Source organism: Thunnus albacares, chromosome 4 (assembly GCF_914725855.1).
Source record: "Thunnus albacares chromosome 4, fThuAlb1.1, whole genome shotgun sequence".
Taxonomy (NCBI): domain Eukaryota; kingdom Metazoa; phylum Chordata; class Actinopteri; order Scombriformes; family Scombridae; genus Thunnus; species Thunnus albacares.
In genome coordinates this window covers 15,153,187-15,178,598 of record NC_058109.1, presented here as the reverse complement: position 1 = coordinate 15,178,598, position 25,412 = coordinate 15,153,187, and the positions used below count along the sequence as shown (strand labels likewise).

At 39.1% G+C, this 25,412-nt stretch overlaps 1 protein-coding gene across 2 annotated transcripts in view; it reads left to right on the top strand.

The window, feature by feature from the left end:
* The first annotated feature begins 243 nt into the window (after positions 1-243).
* col2a1b (collagen, type II, alpha 1b) overlaps positions 244-25,412 on the top strand; it is a 51,958-nt gene continuing 26,789 nt past the window's right edge. Inside the window, exons 1-22 of one of the 2 annotated variants that reach the window (XM_044349605.1) lie at positions 244-673; positions 3,915-4,124; positions 5,688-5,704; positions 6,171-6,203; positions 6,920-6,952; positions 7,169-7,222; positions 8,980-9,081; positions 9,960-10,037; positions 12,261-12,305; positions 13,319-13,372; positions 14,777-14,830; positions 16,236-16,289; positions 17,061-17,114; positions 17,226-17,279; positions 17,576-17,620; positions 17,723-17,776; positions 18,106-18,150; positions 18,361-18,414; positions 24,033-24,131; positions 24,539-24,583; positions 24,957-25,055; positions 25,279-25,332. In XM_044349605.1, coding sequence (XP_044205540.1) covers positions 580-673; positions 3,915-4,124; positions 5,688-5,704; positions 6,171-6,203; positions 6,920-6,952; positions 7,169-7,222; positions 8,980-9,081; positions 9,960-10,037; positions 12,261-12,305; positions 13,319-13,372; positions 14,777-14,830; positions 16,236-16,289; positions 17,061-17,114; positions 17,226-17,279; positions 17,576-17,620; positions 17,723-17,776; positions 18,106-18,150; positions 18,361-18,414; positions 24,033-24,131; positions 24,539-24,583; positions 24,957-25,055; positions 25,279-25,332 — 1,431 coding nt within the window. In that variant the 5' untranslated portion in view covers positions 244-579. The remainder of the gene's footprint in view (positions 674-3,914; positions 4,125-5,687; positions 5,705-6,170; positions 6,204-6,919; positions 6,953-7,168; positions 7,223-8,979; positions 9,082-9,959; positions 10,038-12,260; positions 12,306-13,318; positions 13,373-14,776; positions 14,831-16,235; positions 16,290-17,060; positions 17,115-17,225; positions 17,280-17,575; positions 17,621-17,722; positions 17,777-18,105; positions 18,151-18,360; positions 18,415-24,032; positions 24,132-24,538; positions 24,584-24,956; positions 25,056-25,278; positions 25,333-25,412) is intronic. The other variant, XM_044349606.1, reaches the window with a different exon arrangement.

The following is a 25,412-nucleotide window of genomic DNA, read 5'->3' as shown; positions in this document are numbered from 1 at the left end:
CACAGAAAACCTATTACTTACCTTTGTAAATGGCTAATTATCACACAGATGACACAGACCCACATGAACAAAATGAAGAAGAAATGGCTTCAATTAGTGTAACGGAATGATTCTGACATCGCTGCTTTCGATGAACTTAAGGCGGGGGAGGAAAAGGGGAGGGCACCAAAGTTAGGGGGAAAAGTTTCAGTTTTTTTGGGTTCAGTAGCAGCACGTGGAGAAAGGAGTGGTCTGGGATTGCAATAATGGAACCAGGGAGACAGAATGGGAGGGAAACGGGGCTCAGATTTCAACCTCACGGGGGGTAAGGGGCTGGACTGATATTTAGGGATATACGAAGATTCATTGAAGGCAACGGGGACATAAAACTACAGCGTCTGGCCTGAAGCGGTCGGTGCTGAGTTTCTGCTGCAGGTCTGGGTCCTGCCGCTGGATTCCCCCATCGGTTTTGTGGGAAGGGTGAATGTCGAATGGTTCGGCTTTTGTAACTGGGGACACACACTAAATACTGAGAGAAGCCTCCGCTCCCATCGCACCCTTCTTTCTCCCTCAAGGGTCCTGTATGTCTAATATTTAGACATGTTCAGCTTTATGGATTCAAGGACTCTACTGCTACTTGTAGCAACCCAAGTCTGTCTATTAGCCGTTGTGAGATGTCAGGAGGATGACGACCGTAAGTGACAGTTTTGTTTCTCTCAAAGATCAAGTGGTTGATGAAGAAGTGTGTCATGTGATGAATATTAGAGGGCAAAAGTTCTTCTCCAAGTCATATTACTCTGAAATAGGTTTATATTTGGCGTCCTGTGAGCACAGCACCTGCACTTTGAGAAGTTTTATTCTTGTTTTTGGTGCTTGAAGTGAGTTGGTTATTCCCTCGCACCTTTTACGCACAGAAAGTTCGTCGCTGTTTGGATACTCTGTTGCAGGAGAAGGTGTCTGACTGATGTTAGTTTTGCACCTTCTGTGTGATAAGAGTCCTGATATTGAGGTATCTGCAACTATGTTGATGTGATAAAACTCGATATCATCAGATCAGGTTTTTGGACGCGCGTAAAAGTGATGGAATTGATGGAGGGACCTGCCAGGTTTACACGAAATAACGCGTACAAAGCTGGAGCTGTTTGTTTCCTTGCTTATGTGAATTTGTTTTTTTATTCAGATTAATTCCCGTCAGCAGTATTTATTCATTCTTAATACATTCTCAGCTACTTATAATTCAGATTTTGATCCCCAACAGTGGACTTAGCTCAAAGCTCTTACCCTACCTCCTTCTTTCTCAAGCTGAGCTGCTGGACAGCTGTGGGTGCTTTAGGAGCATTGACAGGCTCTCCTTTTAACTGCATATTCACTTAGTATAGAGGGTGAAAGGGGGAGGGGATGGGTAAAAAGTGAAAGGTGGTCAGGCTCAAGGGCCTTTGGTGAAAAGTTCTCACATTCCATTGCTGTCAGAGGGCATCCAGGCGAATCCTGGCTTGTTGAGGCAGAAAGGCGGACTAATAACCAAAATTTCATTTTAAAAAGCTTTTAATTTGTTTATTTTTATATTCACTCCATTAAGAATCAGAAGGGCCCTCGTACTATTTTTGTACCTGCAGACTTTCTACCGTCTCTGCACTTTTTGGGGGGAATAAAATTGAACTGCGATTATTCATCATCATTATTGATTTTAGTATCCACAAGAGACATTTGAGAGTGAAGATATGCCAGCAGATTGGGGCCAGAAATAATGTTCCATATGATTTCAGGGTTTCCATCTGCTTAAAAGATTACCCATAAGCTGTGACAGTCAGCCCAGAGAGACACAGAGCCAGGGTGCAAGGGAGAGGTGATTGGAAAAATATGAGACAGGGGCTTTATTATTGTAATTCTGAGAAGTGCAGACTTCTCAGTATACAATGAGATGAGATTACCAAGCTTTTAAAGAAAATAAAAGGTGTATTTTCAAGAAGAAAGAGAAAAAAAGGGAGGAAATACTAACGCCAAAGCAAAGGCACTCATGCAATTGCAAGTTTCAGGTTACCCTTTCAGAGATGAAGGCCCCTGGATATAATGCAAGCCCTTCTTTCCTCAGTGTTAACTGGAGGCAGAAATCTTTCTGAGAGATGCTGAAGTGGTAAAGAGGTCTGATTGTGACCTCAGCGCAGCAGGTTCAGTGGCCCTTAATCATGAAGAGGGGACAGGGGTCATATCTGTACCTCTCAATTTTAAGACCATTCATGTAGACAAGGGGGGCAGAAAGCCAATCAGATAGTGGTAGAAGCAGCACCGAGGCCTAAAAGTTACTATCATAGTGGCAGCCTAAGATGGAAAACAGACTTGACTCGACTGTCCTCAAGGTACACCTGGGTTCACTTTACAATTTTCATTGTTCATTTTACTCCCCTGGAAAACAGTATAGCTGCCAACACATGGGAGAGGAGACTTACAAATTATCTGAAAAGCCAGCTCTCTATCAGTTTTGCAGTTTATAGAGGAGCCCTTGTCCCAGAATACCACATATCAGGAGTATCTTTCATATTTGAGCCACTGAAAGGACAGGTGCAGGCATCTGACAGTGCATCCAGGCCTGTAAAATGAAATGTCAAAACCGCAAAGGTATGTGCATGAAAGCTGACCATTTTCTTTTCTCTGACGTGTTTGAACTGGCATCTGACACAGCTATCGCTTCCAGATGGAGTTTAAAATGTGCCCTATGTTTATACAAGGCAATAGTTTGTGAATTGCCCACTCTGTCCCCTTCCAGAAAGACCTCATTCATTGCCTCTGAGGTCCGTCAGGTTACCTAGATTTAAGCAGCGCTCAAAGGTAAATATAGCTACTGTACTTGCTCCTTCTCCTCTCACCCTCTCGGTAGTCCGTACCCTGAGGCCTTTCTTTTGGTGTGTCAACCACTTTCCCCCCTTTGGTGCAGGTTCAGTGGGTCCGATCACAGCATGTCTTTGAGCAAGTGTCTGGCCTGGTTGACTGTTAAGTGAGCTGCCCATATGGAAAATTAACTGGCTCATTACCAAGAACTCCATTGTTAAACTTTCTTGAGTGGTTTAATTCAGATCATGTACAGTACCTGCATTGAAACATGCCCCACCTCCATCACGTTCCGCTATGCACTGTTTGCCAACCTGTGGTCTTAAAAAAAAAACCTAAATATTTTTCATTTACTGAATGCAGAGTCTGTCTCCTTTGCAGTAAATTAGGGTGTCTCCCGTAATGTAAACTAGCCCTATATTTAACTTGTCGAGGAATTTAGGCACATGGTCTCCAGCTACTGTGAAGTTATTGGAGGTTTCCTGCAGGTCTTTCTCAGCTTCTGTAATGTTACACTGCCACCCTGTGGCTCATTAAGAGGTTGCATGCTTTTGTATCAGTTCAATAACTGGACTCAGTGTTAGTTATTGATAAATGGAATGATGGCACTACATTTTAGCCTTAATTTGACAGTGTATAATTGAGAGGCAGACAGGAAATGTGGAGAAAGAGATGGAAAAGACACACAACAAAGGTTCTCAATTGTATTTGAACTGGGTTTACTTGGATGTGGCTTGACACACGATTTTATGTTTGTAGAAGATGTACTGATAAGGAGAAATCTACATTCAGTCGTCAATTGGTGGGTCATCAACTGTAAAGATAGCAGATAACCAGAATTCAACAATATATGTTTGTGGATTATTCTTTTGTTAGTCCTACATATTTAACACTTTGGAGTACCTGTTAATGCACTACATGTGTGTTTCCCACCAAAATAAAACATTGTTTGGTTTGCTTCATGTAAAGACATGTTATGACTTTGAGTAAATGCTATTGATGTTTATGAGTTATACATTGCATTGACTGCTATTCATACCTGATGCATAATCTCCTTTTTCCTCCCCACCTGGACCTCTTTGTGTACTTTGTTATGACCTCACACACAGAGGAGGATGCTTTTACCTGTATACAAGATGGACAGCGCTATAGCGACAAGGACGTATGGAAACCAGAGCCTTGTCGCATCTGTGTGTGTGACACTGGAACCGTCCTGTGCGATGAAATTGTCTGCGAGGAGCTAAAAGACTGCCCCAAACCTGAAATCCCATTCGGAGAGTGTTGCCCCATCTGCGCAGTTGATACATCTCCTCCAATTGGTTGTAATTTATTTATCTCACACCTTTCATAAATAAATTACTGTGCAAGATCATGTTGTTTACTTTGGGGAGAAAATGACACATGGACTCTTTGGTATTAATCAAAGGTTGGCTCATAACTTTTTAACCTCTGCCACTTTTTTTGTTTTATGTCTCAATCGTGCCTTTGTTTTGAATACTGTTTTCTATCCCCAAAGCAAACAAATGATAATATACAACAACAATGACACATCTGACCAGATTTCAGTGAAATGCTACCTAGTCATTTTTCCATAGCTGGCTCACCTTGGCCCCATCTTGTTTGAATACTCTCTCCTACCCTGAGTATCATGAAAACATGTGGGAGCCATTAAGGAAATACCTCAGTCAAGCAGACATGGCTTCACATTTCTACTCTATATCCTCTCTGTGGATTGCTGCAGATCTGATGTTAAGAAAAAACTGTGACAGCCTATTGAGGGTTGAGACTTTTTGAACATTTCAAACTGTCATTGCTTCCTGATAAACAAGGACCCTAATATCGAAACACTCTGTCGGTCAGCTGTGGAAATATGAGCAAAGTCAGTCGAGGAGCATGAGTGAAATCAGAAGTGTCACTGTTTGCAATGCATGCATGTGAATTAAAATGCTTAATAGAATACTTATCTTCAATTCAAGGCAAAATAAAGTGCTTATTAAAAAGTATGTAACATGAACAGCAGCATATTAAGTTATAAACCATTTAAAAATAAGGCTGGCTATCAAACCTCAATACTAATGTACAGACAGTAATGAGTCAGTACCACTGAGAATTGAAAACTGACCAGTATCACAAAGTGGCATTGAATGTTTGGTCACATTAGTAATCTTGTTTACTTATTCTCTGATAAGATGGTTCCTGATTTAAATTAAGATTTTGCCTATTTTTCTTGTATGACTTTTAAGAAGTTTGGCTTCTTTTGTTAAATGAAAATAGGGTTTTTTAGAATAACATATTGGTATTTCTCAAAGAAAAGCATAAAAGCAAAGAAATATTTAAGTACTGAAAAGTATCATATAATGTCAGTTTTTATAGTATCAGCATTTTTAAAATGATATCCAGCCCTACCCATAAAATTTAAACTTCTAATTCAGCTATATTGCTAACAATAGATTTAATCATTTTGGTTTAACTAATTTCTTTGGCTTACAAGAGAACAACAATACGTCCATCCAGCCATGGGCCCACAGTACATCAGACTTAATGCTCTGAAATGTACTTTATGCTTTACTCAAATTCCTTTGCTGTCCACCATTCACTGCTACCTGCAGCCGCTTTGCTTCTGCTTTAAGCTCTTACAGTAAGATGGTGATTCAACAACACTTTATCAATCCTGATGGGCTCTTTGGGTACCACAAATATAATTTGGTGGTGGTCTTTAGTGTAGTTTAATTTAGGAAATTAAAGTTTTGCTATCAGCACATACAGTGTAGACTTTCTGGGCTTTTGGGAAATACTGTGTTTCCCTCATGGACTGTTATTGCGTAATGCATTTGCTAACTGTGGCCTGTTTTTCCCCTCTATGCTGCTCAACCACATAACAGGAGTACCTGGAGCTAAGGTGAGAGACACTGCCAGATTTTAAGATGCTCTGTGTGTGGATTAGTCTGTGTATGTGATCGTGATAAAGTGTGTTTGTCTGTGTGTGTGTCTGTGAAATAAAGCGACCCAGCAGCTGCAATTAAAACTGTATCTGTTCCAGACTCATATTAGTGCTGCAGGAGGGCCCTGTAGTTTATGGATTTAGATGAGACTTTGATGTGAAACAGCTTTGCCAGATGGATAACAGTTATTTCCTGCCCCACACTGTGTGACATTTTATGTGTCTAATGATATTGTTGTGGATACTTATTTTCAACATCTCACAAATGACTATTTTCTTCAAAATTGCAAGCATTCTGTGTTTTTCACTTGGTCTCTTAGGGGCAGTGTGCATAATGCATGAGAAAAGGTGAAGAAATGTTTGAAAATTGTTTGCAAGTCCTAATCCTAATTACTGTTTTTATGCTTTTTCTTTCCAAAATCAGGGTCAGAAAGGTGAACCTGGAGACATTACCGATGTAAGTTAATATCACACAGTATCTTGTTCTGAAAAAGAAACTCACTGTTCTCTAAATTTGAGAATATTGTCTAGAGAGTTTAACATTAGCACACTATCCTTGGCTGTGAAAGTGTGTGAGAATAGTTTTTTGTAATTAGAGAAATAACCGAGGCATTCAGAAATCGTATACTGCCTTTCTATGAAAGAAAGAGGAGGTGAGTGGAAGAGGAGGGAAGCAGGCCTTTTAGCCCACTCATCAGGAAGACAGCCAAGCACAATACAGCCTCCATACAATCCTCTATAAAGATCCTCCTAGTCCAGTTGTCTCCCTGCTGCTGCAGCGCTGCACCTGGAAATGCTTTACCCCTCTGAGGGAATACAAGTTCATGGCAGGAAATAAGAAGGCATTGTTTATTGTATGTTTCTCATAATCCTTTGCCCGAAGAGATTAGCAATTAACAAGTCTGTTCTGATGGGGGAAAGATAACATTTCTCCCTCCCCCCTTGTTCATAGAGATCTAAACCTCACTTGTCCAAATACATCTGGTAAATATAAGCTTGAGAAGTTCTGCAAAAGCACATTGTGGGCCTGGATTTGTAGAGTTTTGAGTTTGTGCCTTCTAACACACCTTCATACTGTATGCTACATTAAAATAACTACACAGATAATGTTAATTGACATAATAATACTAATGGCTTTATTGTTTCTCTATTTTTTTCCCTTTACTTACCCAGGTTGTAGGACCAAGAGGACCAGCTGGCCCAATGGTATGCACAGATTTATACATTTTCATAAATTGCTGTTTTTCGAAAGCATTCTCAAAAGGTGGAGAGAGATTGCCTTGTGGAGTGACAGGAAATAGAGACAGATCTGACGTAACAGTAGCAGAGTTCACAAGCTACAGCAGTTTCTTCAGCTCACATGTACCGAGATATCACCTGAAGTTACTGTACTGACCACTCCCTTGTCTCCTGTTCACCTAGGGCCCACCAGGAGAGCAAGGACTCCGCGGATCAAGAGGAGATAAGGGAGAGAAGGTCAGTTTGACATGTTCAGAAAAGAAAAAAACTCTCCCCCTTCTTGTCATTTTCACACCCTGACCCTTAAAAAACTAGACCCCTACTTGGCTCCCTTAAGAGGTACATTATGTCCTGTTTAATCTGATAGCTTTAGGTCTTTAGGGGGTTAGTAAGGGGGTGGGTAGGGTATCTGCTATAGCTTGCAGGTTTGTAAAATGGTAGCCTTTCATTGCGCAGCTCACTCTAACTAGTCATGTGTCGTTTCCATTAGGCTGTGTGGTCTGCACCGGTCTGGGTTGTTTAACAGATGTGGGACTGTCTGAGGTTTATAATGTAAACCTCTGGTTCTCTCGGAGGCCTCCGTCGCTCAGTGTGGGAAATTAGCGTTGCTGCATTTGCCAGGCTTTGATCATTGTCTTAATGAACAAGCAAAGAGTTTATGTCTTTTAGTCATCTTGTTTATGCATATTTAAGGAGGAGGTGAATTTAGTTGTTGTTGTTAGCTCAAGTTAAGCAGCCTTTTAGGTGTTCAGCACATTCTTTTTTCAGGATCCTCCCACAGGGTAATTTGTCACTACATGCACAGAGGTATGCCAGGTAGTCTGATACGACCTAATAAATCATCAGCATGCTCTACAACCTCTTAAAAAAACATCTGTATTTTAGCTGTTTTTGAACTGTTTGTAACTATGTATTTGACTACGGTGTGTGCTAGTGTTAAACCTTTTTTAAAATCTTTTTTACCTTTAAATGTTCTTATTGGTTCTGCTGAAAAAGAAGACCTCATTCCTGATGGATCACTGTTTGCCACCAGCAGGTCAGGTGTAGTCGAGTTTCCTCATCTATATTGTCAGTGCAGTTTGGAGACGGTTCAAATGAGTATTAGCTTTCGGTCAACAGCGTCTGACAAATGTAGTCCAGTGGCATAGTGTCCAGTGGTGAAGTACTACTGAGTTCAAATATTGGCACACGGGCCTAAAATGAAATAGTGCTGACTTGTGCTGAGTCCTTTGCTGTCCTTTGCTCATAAATGCTCTGTAAATCTATGATATTTGTATTGTTGTGTTTATTACAATTAGATCGCAACAGAATTGGAGGGTTTTTACTCAAGGATATGTAATTTCTTTTCACATTAGTGTTTGTAGTTGTCAATAACATGTATTCAGCACACTGCAGATACAAAAATCTAAATATAAATTGCATTTTTGAGTAGAGCGTAAATGAGTAGATGATTAATCAGTTAGTTGATCAATAGAAAATTAATCTGCAACTATTTTGATAGTTAATTCATCTTTATCATTAGTTGCTTTTTAAGTAAAAAATGATCTGTTTCCAGCTTCTTAAATGTGAGTATCTTGCTGGTTTTCTTAATTGTCAATGATATTAAACTGAATATCTTTTGGTTTTGGACTGTTGGTCCAACAAAACAAGATATTTGAATGTGTCAACTACGGCTTTGGGAAATTGTGATGGGTGTTTTTTGTTTGTTTGTTTGTTTGTTTTTTACTATTTTCTCACATTTCATGGACTAAACGATCAATAAATTAATCAAGAAAAATAATCCAAAGATAAATCAATAATGTTTCAGCCCTATATCTGAGTTATTCTTGTGAGGTTGCATCATTTGGTTAATTCAGCTTATAAATAGGAATGTAATTTATCTTTTGTTTCCAGTAATTACAAATGGCAAGTAGGCATTATTACCTAACCTTGGGTCATATTCTTGGTTGTTAGTTAGATTTTTTATTTATTTTAATTTCATTTATCTATTTCAGGGATCCCCTGGTCCCCGTGGCAGAGATGGTGAGCCTGGCACCCCCGGAAACCCCGGCCCCCCTGGACCTCCAGGACCTAATGGACCCCCTGGCCTTGGTGGAGTAAGTATCCCATGACAAGCAGGGGTGGTGGGCTGGCATTTATTGCAGACATGGGAACTGACAGGTCGAATACTGATGCAAGGCCAAGAATGGGTTTTACTTTGACTGGGTGGAATAAGCAGAGAGAAGGGTAAAATTGAGTAAAACAAGATTGTTTGAAAGAATACAAGAGCACAAAGGATGTGGGAAATAGCTGGCGTTGGGAGGAGGCAGAGAGACAACAGCGAGTGGATGCAGAGAGAGAGAATAGACAAAATGCCTCTCATTCTTTGCAAGAGAAAAGGAGGGAGGAGGTGGATTGAAGAGGGGGGAGGTGGAGGGGCAGGAGGTAGTATGATAGACTTAGGGAGGGGAAAGGAAGGAGCTTTTTGGTGGGGGGAAACAAGGAGACTCTTTGTGAAGGAGAACGAGATGAAAATTGTTCTCATGCCCTCTGTCCCTCTTCTGTCTGCATCAGGATTCACATAATAATCTCTGTTGTTGACAATCTATTAAATGCTGATTCCTCTTCTGCCAGAATGACAAAGCATCCTCCAAACTCTGCAAATCACTAACAACACATTTGGCCTCTAACATAAATACATTCCTTAAGCAAAAACCTAGCAATCATTTTCCTTATTAGTTTTGTCTCATGAACACAGAAACTCAGCCAAAACTCAGTTGGTGCAATATGAAGAAATTCTTCTTACTCATTATTTTAGTCAAGTCAAGTCTATTCCAACCAGATGCTTTACCCTGCAGTCAGTGTGAGATTTTTTTTTTCAATTCAGAAGATGACCTTAAACGCTTAATTTCACTAATAGGCCATAATTGGCACCTCAACAACCTGTATGTCTTGATAAAAATCTTAATGATGTCTTTTCTTTTGCCTCCTTCAGAACTTTGCTGCTCAGATGGCTGGTGGTTTTGACGAGAAGGCTGGCGGCGCACAGATGGGTGTGATGCAAGGACCAATGGTGAGCGAGCGATGATGAGACCTGCTGCCACTCCCATGTTATTTTTTTTTTTACGGTCAGATGCTTATGAATCTATTAGGATGCTACAATTTTGGAGGGGTCAGGAGCTTAGACAGACTGTCTTTCCACCTGAAGATCTGGGTTAAAGATCTGCATCAGCAAGCATCTGCCCTTTTAAAGTGTCTCTGAGCAAAATGCAGAATCTTTACCAAATCCAGTGGTGTTTTTTGGCATTTCTGGAGGGGCACAGATGACTTCCTTACATGGACCAGACATGCATCATATGGTTGTTGTATACGGAAACTGGCAGATGGACACATCATCATCGTCATCATTCTTCACCAGGAGAGGAGATACCCAAGTAGGATTTAAACTGATCAAGGATGAGAAGAAACAACTCAGACTACAGATTTAAGACAAGTCGCAGCAAGTTGTAGCATCACCTTTGTTTTACCTCTTCCTATGTTAATGGTTTTGGGAGAAACCTCAAAGATAAAAGTGAGCGCTCTCTCCCAGTGTCGGAGAAAAGACTCTACAAAGTTCTGGGTCCTGATGGAAAATAAACACCTCACTTGGAGTACAGCAGGGTAATTTTATAAACTAAGGAAACAGCCATTGACCCTCATTATATTTCAAACCACCGCTGCTGTCGGTTAGCTGGCATGGCAGCTTGCCTACGATGGAGTGAAGAGTACACTGGGAGCTGTTTTGGTTTAGAGAGCCGCAGAGCAGCTTGGCAGTGTCTCAGCCCAGCAGAGGTTTGAGACACCAGGAGGGGGACTGGAGTTGATCAGATCCCAACAGTTTTACAGCAGTCTGTGTGGCTTCACTCCTACTGACTGTCCCTCCACATGTCTGTCTGAGAGCTCACCACAATATTGGGCCCTTTTTTGAAGCCAGCCCACATGCTGGCAATCGCCACAGTAATGTGGCGATTGCGAGCCTGCTGGGGGAAAGAGCAGTGAAAGCACAGACTGGACTGATGTTAAATCACAAGTCAAACTCATAGCCCTAATACACACACACACACACACACAGGAACCCAACTCATATCCGTACACCTACATACCAGACACTCAAACAACGCTTTTATTGAAATGTATGCACACATATGCATGTCCTCAAACACAGATATAGAGCTCCATTGATAGGTTCCTACCCACTGTGGTGAGGGCTTCCCACATCCACTGAAAGGTGACTTTCATTCGCCTCTGAGGACCACTGTGCCGTGCTGTGACGTTTTCTTTGGCTTCAATCCCTGATTTTTTTGAGCATAACCATGATGCTGAAATGAGGGTTTATAAAAGCAAGTCTACTGAAAGAAATATGTTTGTATGCGAGAAGAAAGTTGTCACAAGTAATCAAGGCATTTTTTCATTGAAGACCTTGAAACCTAATAGACACCACCTCTCACGATCCCATTTGTGCTTATACAGCTGTTTTTTTTTAAGTGTGTGTTTTGTGTATGTGTATAAGAAAGAAAAAGCACACACAGAGAGAAAGAAAGCAACAGAGGGATTTGGCTCATCACCTCTGCAGAATGTGATTTTCTCTTGTTGAGCAGTGATGCATGAAGTTGAAGTCGAAATTACTTTGGCGTGTGATTCCAGCCAGAAACTCCCACAAAGCAGATTAAGATTCAGTCGGAGACAATTTAATTGAAGAAATCTCACCTGCTGTTTTGATGCCTGAGATCTCACATTTATAGAATGAAGAATTTATCTGTAGAAACCAAGCAGTTCAGCATTATGTTGTTTTTCATTCCATGTCATAAGTGGAAGTAGTCATGTAGAGTTCAAACACTCCTCTTAAGAGTACAGCACTACTGCTGGTGACCTTTGAACCATAGAAACACACAGCAGGTTGGAAAAAGAGCAGAGAGAAGTGGGAGGAGGGGGGGGTTGACAGTGAAAAGAGAGGGATAGAGAGAAAGGGAAAGTCTGAATGCCACTGTGGAATTTCAAACGATTTAGAGATTTGACAAGTAGAGCTGTTAGGATTTTCTGTAGCTTCAGGGCAAAGCAGGTGATATGCTTTTATAGCTTCTGACAGAATTTAGGTGGACAAAAACTAGACAACAGACATAAACAGAATTTCCAAATGTACTAGTGTGTTTTATGTATTTGTGTAGTTTGTGTAGTTTGAAAAGTATATATTGATGAAGAATGTAATTATCTGTCATTATCCTGATGTTGTGTCTCTTGTCTCTCTTCTTCTCCTCAGGGCCCTATGGGTCCCAGAGGACCACCTGGCCCCACCGGATCACCTGTAAGTACCTCCTTTACCCCCTTAAAACAACACATAAGCCGGATGCACCTGTAGACAAGATCCTGTGTCCAGTCACAGACAGGATTCTCTCAGCTAAACCTAAGCTAATTGTAACTTGCTTGATACTGTGTATGTTTGCTGCATTGTCTACTTCCCCTGAGTGTATTTAATAACAATATTGATCCCAAAATGACCAGTGACTTAGAGGCACTTTGCACATTGACAGATAAATGTTTACACACAGCCCTGTTTTAACTGCAAGTGCTGTTTTCCGAGGGAGGGTTTCAGATGGAGAATACTTTGGTCTCCCAGCTGCAGGCTCCGGGGCTTTTTCCAATGCCACAACCCAGACATACTGTAGAACACCTGACAATTTACCATTCACAGAGCCTACAGGGTTCACCTCCTCCCATACCCCCACTCCCCCGCCTCTCTCTGCTTTTGCCCACAACCAAGCTTTACCTGCAGCCCTTTGAGCCCTCACAGCCTTCAGAGTAAAGCTGTTAAGTTGTAGGCAATGCCAACTGACTTGCCTCAACTTGATGGTTTAATCACCTTGAGCCCACATTTAGAGAGACCATTTTTTTCCTCCTGGGACACCTTTGACTGCTTTTAGAATTAATACAGGGAAAACTTCCTTGGAAAAGATAATGTCTTGTGTGCTGAAGTGGTGTGATTTAGTAGCTGAAGTATTTACAAAGACAAACAGACACAGATATAAAGGGGAAAGAGTACTTGGTCCTTTTTACAACATGTGTATTTTTATATTGCAACTCAACTGATTTTTTCAATTAAAACTACCATAAACCAAGATGCAACTAGATTATTCGTGATATATCTACCACAACCTACACAGATTTACTGCATAAACTGTCTGTTCATAATCAGTAGTCGAATAAGGTCAACTTTGAAGTCATCAGTTAAATTTAGCGTCCTCTTACTCAAATCTTCCATTGTATATAACAACAGTTATGCTGTCACTTAACCATCTCTCTCTTCTTTCTACATCCCAGGGCCCACAAGGTTTCCAAGGCAACCCAGGAGAGGCTGGAGAGCCCGGACAATCTGTAAGTATTCTTCCCTGGCCCACACTACATGGTTTATTATAAATACCTCCTCTATAGCCTTTCTCAAATCCTCCCCTCCAGCCTCCCATAAGCCTCTCTCTCTTCTTCTTCTTACCCCTCTCTTTCTCTGATCAAACTTATCCTATTTATTTTCACGTCTTCATATGGAGACTCTACCTCACTGTAGATACACTACATTCCCATTAACACTTTCTAACCTTTCATTGCTCACCACTAACTTTTATATCCTTCTCTATTTGACCTGCCAGCTCCTTAAATTTCAACATTTACAGCCCTCTTCAGTCAATCCTTTGAGTGCTCATGTCTCCAGCCCACATCTGTGTGAAGCCTGACAACAAATGGTAAAAACCTGGCCATCTGCTGTTGGCTGGTACCAGATTGTATCAATATCTTTTAGGCGAGGAGAGTTTATCCTGCATTTTCTCATCTTCTGTCTCACTGACAACTTCCCATGTTTGTTTTACGTCCTCTGTTCCTTTATATGGCTCTTCAGATAATTCCATACTGCTTAAATAACTCTTCTTAAATAGTAGATATTACCCCTTCCCATTAAATTTTCTGTTCTTACAGTTCCTTTTAGTTTGCTCCCTTTCCTTGCTGCCCCAGCTCTCACACCCTCCCAACCCTAAAACTTACACCTCCTGAGGCACCAGAAACCAGACTACCGTCCCCTGTCCTTCCCGTTCCCTCAGCAGGTAGACTATGAAGGGTCTCCCCACTGCTGTGCTAATCTGCTCCTGTGGAGTTCAGATAAGCACAGAAAGTCTCTGAGGTGCCTTTTCTTTTAAAAGAGTGCCAGTGCATCGTTACGTGTGATTAAAATCAAGCTTTCTACTAGAAAATAACTTGACAGTTGTGGAAGGTCAAAGACTCGTGCTGGTCTTTTCCGGAAAAAAATACCAACAACATGCCCTTGCTGTAATCAGCTAATTATTAGGAAATATAGTGGTGTTGTTAAAAATCCCAAAATATTGTTGCTGGGCTGTGTTTTTCTTTTTCCTGTGGTTCAACCTGCTGAGCCCAGACAGTGAAAAATGTCGACATATCAACACACACTACAGACGGACAGACGGAAACGTCTTAACTTCAAGGATTTTGGATAAGGATATTGAAGTATTTGTTCCATCTTTTTGAAGTAACCTAGCCTCTAAATCCTGCTGCTAAATGGCAGCAAGTGTAGCAGTCAAATAATAATTGAACTCACATGTAGTAGTGTCTTTTTTATAGCATTTGGCATCTCCTTTAACAGTGTTTTCTGTGTGCTGATTGTAAAAAAGTTGTCATCATGTTATGAATTATGACCCAAAGTTTAAACTGTTTAACAGTGTTGCCCTCTGTTGGTTATTGGTTTCTCACCTTTGCTTGTTTTCAATTTACTAACAGGGCTCCATGGGTCCCCGTGGTCCCCCTGGACCTCCTGGAAAACCTGGAGATGATGTAAGTGTGTCTGTCACAACTTTATTAAACTGAAAAATTACTCCAACAAACAGAAACTCTAATAATTCTGGCACTTGGTAAAGACTGTCCTCTTACATGTGTATTCTGTGAATAAAGAAAAAACTACATATCAGAATGACCCATTTGGACCCAAATATTATCAGAAACAGCAGTGAAAGAAATAAGTTTCTCATGTGGCTGTTTCTGACAGAAGTACTGTTATTATCATGATTATCATAGGTTAATTGTGTTGTGTTTTATTTCCCACCATTAAACACTTGTCTTTTGATACATACTTACATAATAACACAGATTTACTGCATTAATTATTTACATCAAATATTATGTACAGTATGTTGATTTAAATTTTTATTGATTTGGTATTTGCTTTAAGTTTAATGTTGTTAGTATCACAATATCTCTCCAGTATTAAATATTTTAATTTGATTGGTCTCTGATGGATTCTAGTTTTCTGCTTTTCCATTTTGTATCCTTCAGCTTTGAATGTTGTTATTGTAAATATTCTGGTCGGTCAAAGACATACTGTGCCTGCTCATTTCACGTTTTTTTATTGTTAAGGCAATACAACCATAGAAAATGCTTTATTTGGAATACAGGAAAGGTTTTGCAGATGTATTTTACATTGTACAGTCAATACTGTTTCAATCAAAAATGAACAGTCCACGAACTTTGCTAATCTGAGTTAAGCTGTAATGCAGCAACTATGACAGTATCTGCACCCAAGCCATAACATATATGCCATTACTGTCAAACATCTAGGACTTCAGCGTACTCATTGAATTATATACTGTTTACCAGTCTGTAGTTACTCCACAACAGGTTGCATTTTGCACTGTATCAGTCAGACACAGAAACTATGTGCCAAAGTAGTGCTGCAGTGTCTTTTGTTGTTGTGACCAAATGCACTCATGATGTGCTAATAAATGGATCTTCATATGTCATCTTTAACTTCTTTTATTGGAGCTCACATTGATTTTTATTAATTTTTTTTTACATAATATTTTTTTATTATTCTACTTTTTACTATTTTCACTGTTACTAATTAGGGCTCTTTGTTACTCAACCAGCCTTTTGAATTATATGGAATTGCACATGTTCAAATTTTACATGTTGCTTTCCATCTTCCGGAATCAAACAAATTGACATTATTATTGCTTATTCATGCAGGTGTCACAGACATCAAAATGCTACTCCTACTTTTAGCCACTTGATGGCAGCAGACATGATATGTCACAGCATGTCCACTAGGAGTGCTCACTCTCTCAGCAACCACATCAAAGACCATATACCGTGTTTATACATGTTAAAAGGAACACTCACACAAAATTCACACATTTTCAGGATTTTTTTGTTACATTGTTGTCTCCCTCTGTTTCTGTTTTAGGGTGAAGCTGGCAAATCTGGAAAATCAGGGGAGCGTGGACCTACTGGACCTCAGGTGAGTTTTCTCAGGCTGATTCTGATTAATTCTGATTGTATAAATATTGAGCAGTTTTGTAAAAGAACCTCCTTTGATATACTGTTAAGTTTAGCTGTATGATGCATTCTGGTGACCAAGAACCAGCTGAGTAAAAGGCTCAAGAAATGAGTTTCAAACGCCAACACACAAATTGGCAAAAAAAAAAAAAAAAAAGACTAACTTTTGGGAAAATGTATGCTTCTCTTAACTTTTATAGCAATCTAGTATTCTCATCAGTGAAAATTTTACTCCCTCAGATCACTTTATACAGATTTACAATATAGCAGCTGACCGCTTAATTCTATAATTGACAGTAACGAAGGATCACATTTTCTAGACTTTGAATTGAGAGTTCAAATATGTTTTCTAATTTATTATTTTATGAGTTTTAGATTTGTAGAGTCATTTACTGCATCATCTAAAGACAAGAACCGGAGAGCCTTTAGTGGTCTTATGATTAGTGGCCAGTATCAGTAGGAGCCAAAACTGGACTGAATTTAGCAAAGTACATTTCAATAGATAAATATATAAATATATATATAATCATTTTGTTTAAATATGTTTCCCTCCTTTTCTCAAAGAGGAACCTTTGTTTGTGTAATGAAAATCTGCTGTGATATAATTTGTTCCACTGGCTCCTGTCCAGTGGAGGAAATCCACATCTTGATAGCAACGTTGCTCCATAGTGTTAACTTTATCTATTTATCCCTTGTATAAACCTCCTTCATCTATTCTCATCTTGCTTCACAGGGAGCTCGTGGATTCCCAGGAACTCCTGGCCTGCCTGGCATCAAGGGACACAGAGTAAGTGCTTTTTTTTTGTCTATTAATTATTTCCAGTACAATGAGCTGCTTTGTTTTTGTTCTTAGTATTGGTTGCCTAACAGTGCATACTATCGCTTTTCTTTCTTTCAGGGTTACCCAGGTCTTGATGGTGCAAAGGGAGAGACTGGAGCTGTTGGTGCTAAGGTAGGATTTACTCTGTGTGTAGCCACTGTTTTCTGAATCATTAATGCACCACTTCTTTCACTGTGTCAGTATCTTTCTGTGTTGAATGTGACTTAAGTGAAAAAGGAACTCAGTGCAGGAAAATGCAACAAAAATATCAGTAATAATTGGTATGAGATCATTTTCAGATCATTTGTAACCTGCCTAGAGATAACACTTCTTGGATAATCCACTAAGTACAGAGTGTGTATAGATAACAGAAAGTGTAGCTGCCAAGTTTACAACTGAAGTGAATAAAAATGAATTCCTCTCTTTAGGGTGAGGCTGGTGCTCCCGGAGAAAATGGCGCTCCTGGACCAATGGTGTGTATATTTCTGGACATTACAGCAGAAAAGTTGTACAAAACTAATCTTAATGGTATACTGACCGTAAAGGTTTCTTTTCCTCTTCCTTGCCTACATTAGGGACCTCGTGGTTTGCCTGGTGAGAGAGGTCGTCCTGGACCAAGTGGAGCTGCTGTGAGTGTCACTTTTCCATCTAAAAACTGTTATTGGACACAAAACTTAACTTCTGATTAACAACAGATGGGTTATATGCTTCACTTTGTTTTCTTAGTATCAGAATTGAGGAGCATATGCTTAAAATATAATCCAGAGATTTTCTCTTTAAAGCACCAAACATAGGCACTTGTGCTAATAACTGCTGTGTAATTTGCAGAAGTTAACTTCATTGTGTCAGGAGTTATCTCTTAGTCCTCTGTACCAGTTTGCTGATTTAATAGTTTGTGTAAAACTACTTACACTGCTTGCTTTTGTGCTATGTGCTAATAATTGTTTACAATTTTCAGGGAGCACGTGGAAATGATGGCTTGCCTGGTCCTGCTGGTCCCCCAGTAAGTATCATTTTGAGTCTCATTTAATTCAGTTTCTTAATTTCCTTTCAGATTTAGTAAGAAATATAGGAACATTCATCCCAATTTCTTCACTTCTCCACACACACTTCTCCACACACGCCTCTGCAGTATGATAGTCTCTACACCTTTACAGCTGGATGTCTCTGTGATAAATAGTTGAGCTGACAGCCTATCTTTTCCTCTCTGTAGGGCCCTGTTGGACCTGTTGGAGCTCCAGGCTTCCCTGGCTCTCCTGGTTCAAAGGTAAGTCATAAGTCACCTAAATACTGTAGTACCCCCACTTTCTTCTTCATCATCACCTTTGTTGTGTTTATTCTGTGAATGAGAGAGTAACTCTGTGTCTGTGTCTGTCCCTTTCTTTATATGAGAAAGCTTGTCAGCCTAACTAAACTTCCAACTACTTTGCAAGAAACAAAGATGTATGTATAACAGGTGCAAAAACTTGAGTTTTGTGAAGTATATGTACTTAGAGTAAGACTTTCTTGAATCAAATCAAAAAGTTACTATCTCAGAAAATGGCGATGCACAGCTCAGGGAGGATTTTGTGGGGACAAGTTGAAATGCTTTAGTGAAATCAGAGAAGGCTGCACTGTATTAAAAAAAGTGCTTTAAATCTCCATCTGTATGGAAAATTAGGAAGGAGGTTTTTTTAAGTGTTATTCTCCCTCCCTCACACTGTCTTTTTCTTCTTTTCTCCCTTTCTGCTTTGCATATGATTTATTCCTCCTGCAGGGCAGAAAGACTCAGCTCTTTGCTCAAGGGCCCAGTATTTGTGATTTGCTTTCTTCTTCGAGCCCCTTGATAGTTAGGTTTTACAAATGGAGTTTGAAAAATCCAGGAGTTTCCCCTGAAGTAATCAAGGCAAACTGGGCTCAAGATGTGAAAACATGTGCCTGTGTGTGTGTTTATATATTGTATCAACTTACCTCCATAAACATTCTGTTCTTATATGTAGTTTTATGTTTGTCTGCAGCAGAGTGCACAGCTCCTCTGAGTGAATGCATGCTTTTGTGTGACTTTGTAATATTCTAGGAAGTGTCCCATGGTGAGGAACGTTAAAAATCTCATATTACCTTATTGAGCTGTACCTTCAGGAGCCCATTCACTGTCTATTCAAATCAGGCCTGCCTGTTAACTCCCCCGGAGCTCATGAAATGTAGCCTTTTTTTAATTTTTTTTCCTGCCTGCGCCTTATGAGCAAGGCTTTGCAGTTAAAAGTGCCCAAGACTAACACAGTAAAAATCCAGCAACACAGAAACAAAACAATTATTTGAACCCCAACTGAATAAACCTTGCTCCAGGACTGAAATGATCCAACTCATGGTTTTTACCAAGCTCCAATCGAGTCTTTGAATTGTGTTATTTAGGAACAGCCAAGCTATTGCCTCTAAAATGCTGAGAATTTTTTTCCATACTTTAAAAAAACTGGCAGACGTTCTTGCTTTTGTCCCAATATTTGCTGTTGTTTCTGAGCCAGTAAAATACTGGCCTTGATAGTGAGCTTCGGGAGCAGAAAAATTAGGGCCACTACATCACCATTTTTGCAAATACTTTTAAACTCTATTATGTCATACTATTGAGTCTTACAATGCTGCAGCAATAGTAAAGGAATTCCATTCACCAGCATGCTGAAAAGCTGCAAACCACCAGTGCAGTAAAATCTCTGGCTGGTGTCCATATGGGGGGGGCGGGGCTCAAAATACTGACCCAAGTTCCTTTAAATAGGGGCCCAAGTCTTATTTTTATACTAAGCCAGGAAGTCTACAAAACATTAAGCACTTGGCTTTTGATAGCACACTTATGAGAAACACTGGAAAGACAGCAAATTGATTATTTTGTTCATTCAAATACTGCTAACTTTATAAGCATTTTGGTGTTGTACCACAAAGATGTGTTTCTGAGCAGTGGTTTGTTTCTTTTCTCAAATTAAGCCAAACAGTGTGCGATAATATTGCTAACTCACTTTATGGAGTTGATATGTGGCAGCAGATAATTATTGATTTACTTAACACATTAAAATTCACAAGAATTATTGAGGCAGGCAGTCTCATTATGAAATGTGTAGTGTTGATGAGCAAAAGATGACTATACATCGTATAAGCTTATGGTTGGCCATAAGTGCAACAGCGTAAACCACAGCAACAGTTCATATGTAATTATGCTGTGAAGAAGATGTTTTTATTAAACTTTTGTTTAACCAGGTGAGCTCCATTAAAATTACAAGATCTCTTTTTCGAGGGATCCTTGGCCAAGATAGAAGCAATACAGTATTTCAAACAACATACAAGCAAACATTAAAAACACATAAAACAAAACATACAGTAGCAACTCACAGAACCACATGCCTAAAAAGACAGACAAGAGGAAATGGATCTAGCTAAGGAAGTAATTACAAATTCCAGTTTAATTTGCCTCCAAACCCTTCACTACATTTTTAAATGCCCTAATCGCAATCAGCTCATCTAGCTGTAGATCTGTCTGCAAGTGGTTCCAGGCTGCAGGGGCAGACAACATAAAGGTCTGTTTGTCAAATTCAGTGCAAACCTTAGGGACGGACAGTAAGAGGGTGTCATATATGCGCAAACAATAATTACTAGTTTTGAGTGAGATATACCCATAAAGGTAAGAGAGGAGCAGACCGAGGATGGACTAATAAATAAATACGTACCAGTGAGTGAGTCTGAGCAAGGCCAATGAAAGCCACTGAACTCTGGCTTATAGGGTGCAATGGTGACTGAGGATTTGCAGCCTGTGACAAACCTCAGAGCACTGTGGTATACAATATCCAGCCAATGTAAGCATTGAGCAGAGGCGTGCATGTATAACAGATCACCATAGTTAAAGTGTAAAACAAGCTATCATGTCAATAGGAGTCTAAATACTTAACTAATAATTAGCTGAATATGACGTGTGTGGAGGAAAATGTGAATGTGACTACCTATCTTATGCGTGACAGAAGTCTTGTTGAATTGCCCATGAAGCCAATATTACAGAGAAACATTTATGTGAATGAACAGGCTGCAAGATTAATATTGAATATTACCCACTTACAGAGATGTTGTTTACAGAGAGACAGCAAGAAACCAGTGGGAAAATATTCAAATGAGTACTGACATTTCACCACGGTAAACTAACAGCACACAAGCATCATACTTAGCATCATCAATTAGTTGATCAACAGAAAATTAATCGTCAACTATTTTGCTAATTGATTAATCATTTTGAGTCATTTTTTAAGAAAGACTGCTAAAATTATCTGGTTCCAGCCTCTTAAATGTGAATATTTTCTGGTTTCTTTTGTCCTCTATGATAAAATCCAAACAGTCTTTGGGTTGTGGACAAAAGAAGACATTTTAGGTTGCAGCTTGGGCTTTGGGAAACAATGTTCAACATTTTTCAGCATTTTCTGACATTTTAGAGACCCAACGATCAATCGATTAATCAAGAAAATAATTCACAATTTAATAAAAATAATCGTTAGTTGCAGCTCTAATCATAAAGCACATGCCAGAACAACAACCAAAGAAAAATGAGTTCAGCATCTAGAAGAAAGTAAATCAAGATTACAGTAATGCCACAACAAATACTGCACATAAACAGTGGTGGAAGACGAATTAAGATCCTTTACCTAAGTAAAAGTACCAATACAGCAATGTAAAAATACTCCATTACAAGTAAAAGTACATTAGTATTATCAGCAAAATGTACTTAAAGTATTAAGGTAAAAGTACTCATTTTGTCCCTCTGACTTATATATTATATATGACATCATCAGATTATTAATACTGAAGCATCAGTGTGTAAGCAGCATGTTACTGTTGTAGCTGCTGGAGGTGGAGCTATATTGAACTACTTCATATATATTTAGCTTATTTAGTCCAGTGGGTCCCAACCTAGGGGTTAGGCCCCTCCAAAGGGTCACCAGATAAATCTGAGGGATCATGAGATGATTAATGGGAGAGTAAAGAAGAAGAAACAAAATTCTGGTACATATATCTGTTTTCAATTTTTGGATGTTTTCTCTAGTCTTTGATTTTTGGTGAAATATTGGATCATTTGAACATTTACTAAAATGAAACCATGTGAGAAGTTGGTGGAGCTGTTAAGAGTTCATAGACAACTGAATGTGACCCTGACTACACACTGCTTTTTATAAGAAGTCAAAAGCCAGAAAGGTTGGAAACCACTGGTTTCATCTTTAACGATGTGTTGTATTTTAAAAGCTTGTTATATTATCCATTATGTCAAATCTTCATCTGTAAAGTAGCTAAACCTGTCAAATAAATGTAGTGGAATAGAAAATACAATATTTCCCTTTGAAATGTAGTGGAGTGAAAGTATAAAGTAGCATAAAATGGAAATACTCAAGTAAAATACAAGTAGCTCTCCACCACTGTAAATAGATTATATCAGCCTAAATTATAACCAGCAGGCAGCAGCAACAGCCATATTGCCAAACAGACAAAGCTGAATCAACAGAGCCAAGGAGACATCCACTCATGACTTGCATGTTAGCATAAAACAGCAAATAACTACTTAGCTGGTCACAGTTGCTGCAGCCTCATGCTGCCAACACAGACATGAAAACTCAGGTAACGCCTACCTGAAGTGGAACATAGACAGCTGATGTGAGATTAAAGGCTGAACTGACTTTGAGGCTTGACTCACTGTTTTTCAAATTAGATAATGTGCATGATTCATCTCTAATTACTGAAAAGATTTCTCATGATGGCCTGGCAATATTGATCTCACTTACTAGTTTATGACACAGTAACCCATTTATGCTATTATGTTAACACTGGTCAAGTTTGTTATTCTAAAATTGCTGTTTGTATGCAATGTACTGAGTTAGAGTATGGATCTAATGCTGTGATATTTAACTCAGATGGAGTTTGTAGACCAAACCAAGTAGGCCTATACATCTATCTGTTGGAAGTTTAGGTTTTTCTAACCTGCTATTTTTATACCTAGTGACAGTTTAAACATTTTCACCTCAAATACTTAGTCTCACTTTGTTGTGTATATGAAAATCACTCTCACATTTTATGCTATTTAAGTATTTTTGACTGAGCCCTCACTCTGCTCTCATGTTACAGTCGCTGCCCTTTCATATTTCTTCTGTCATGTGTCTGGTTGATACTTTAATATAACTGTTTTTCAACTTTCAGTTCAATTGTATGGGGATTATATGATCATATTGTTATCCTTAGCAAAAATATTGTTGTCAAAATTCATGTTATCAAACAAGTTATAGTATTGTAATGTGAGTTTGTATACATTTGTCATACTATGATTATATATAGATATTGGAAAAATATTCTTATTAATATAATATATAAGCATATCGCCCAGCCCTTTACTGTCATATTAGATTATTTCTACACATTTTTACCATTGTGGTTCTTTTTCAAAACATTATAAGGTTGTTTTATTTTGATTTTTTGGTAAATTTGTGTAAACTGTAGAAAATGTATTGCTAGAAATACAGAGACATTAGTAATGACATGCTGTATTGTGTGTCTACTGTTAGGCTTTATAGACACATTTATACAGCCCTATCACGTATCTGAGACAATATTTGATAAGAATCATGTAAAGTCAATTCAGGTTCAGTTGAATCTCAGCTCCCCTTCTTTCCTATTTTATTAACATGTCTTTTTTTTAATATCAGCCTTTATCTTGGCAGTTGATTAGCAAAGCATAACAGACATTATGAGTCTTTCTGTTGCTTGTTTTCTGTAAGATTTGTCTGTTTTATTTTAACTCATTGACAATTACTGTATGCACATTCTCTTTTCAAAATTTTTGCTGAAATATTAATTTAATTTAATTGCTCCTCTTTCTTTTGTGTTGCTGTTCAGGGAGAAGCCGGTCCTACTGGTGCTCGTGGACCTGAGGGTGCTCAGGGACCCCGTGGAGAGTCTGGCACTCCTGGATCGCCCGGACCCTCTGGCGCTTCTGTAAGTGATGCTGTGAACACGTATTAGAATGAAAACGTTAACTTTGAAGTTTAAGCAAAAGGCTTTACTTAATAGGAAATACTTTTAGAAGGAAAGGAAATACTTTTAAAATTACATTTTAGAGTGCACAGTACTTTGAGGCTGTTCAAATGGGCTGTGTCAACAAATATACTTTATTTTTAACAACAGTCTTTTTTAAATATATCCCACTCTGTTATACTGGGTGATATTTTTCATTTTATAGATACTATTTCAAGCACTGACGGAACCGAGTTGTAGAGAGGCTGTTAATTATATATATATACATATATTAACATTTTTATCAGTCCCAGAATAATAACATAATCAGGAGCTGTAATGATTATTGCAGTGCGTTCACTTGCTTTATTTCTTTTTTCCCTCTACAGGGAAACCCTGGTACTGATGGTATCCCTGGATCTAAAGGATCAGCTGTAAGTATAAAATCCTTATTTGTCTGTGTTTCAAACTGCCACCACCTTTATGTGTATTTTTGTATTAAGCTATTTTACAGTAGAAGTGTACAATATGTGTTCCTCACACGTCGACAGAGCACTAATTTACAGACTCTACACTCTAACTGAACAGAATAAAAGCTTGAAAGTCAGTTTTAGGTAAACATTACAGTTATAGTAACTGTTGTCCCTTCTCGCTGATGCACTGTTAAAGTCACACTGATGTTACACAAGCTGTTAACTTGTAGTAAAATGTGTGATAACTTATTCTGGACTACATCCATTTCCATGTGCGGATGGTTGAGTGACCAGTCAGCTGACTAACATTGTGTTTCTCTGTCTCTCTCTCAAGGGTGCTCCTGGTATTGCTGGTGCGCCTGGTTTCCCCGGACCTCGTGGGCCTCCTGGGCCTCAGGGAGCAACTGGACCTCTCGGGCCAAAAGGAACATCTGTATGTACTCACTGAATAATTCATGACGCAGAGATAACTCCTTTCATTGCAGTTGTGTTGGGTCTAAGTTTATTCCCAGTTCACAATTGATATCAGCTGCTCATTTCTAGTTCCAAATAATAACACGGCACTGAAAAAATAATCACAACCTGCTGCTTTCTCTCTCTCTCTCTTTGTCTGTCTGTCTATCTGTCTGTTTGTCTGTCTATTTGTTACTGTTTAGGGAGATCCAGGTATTCCAGGGTTCAAAGGAGAGGCTGGACCCAAAGGAGAAATTGTGAGTTTTGTTTTGTTTTCTTTTACTTTTCCTTGTATTCCTTCATTTTTCACCATATTCCACTAAACCCAGACATGCTA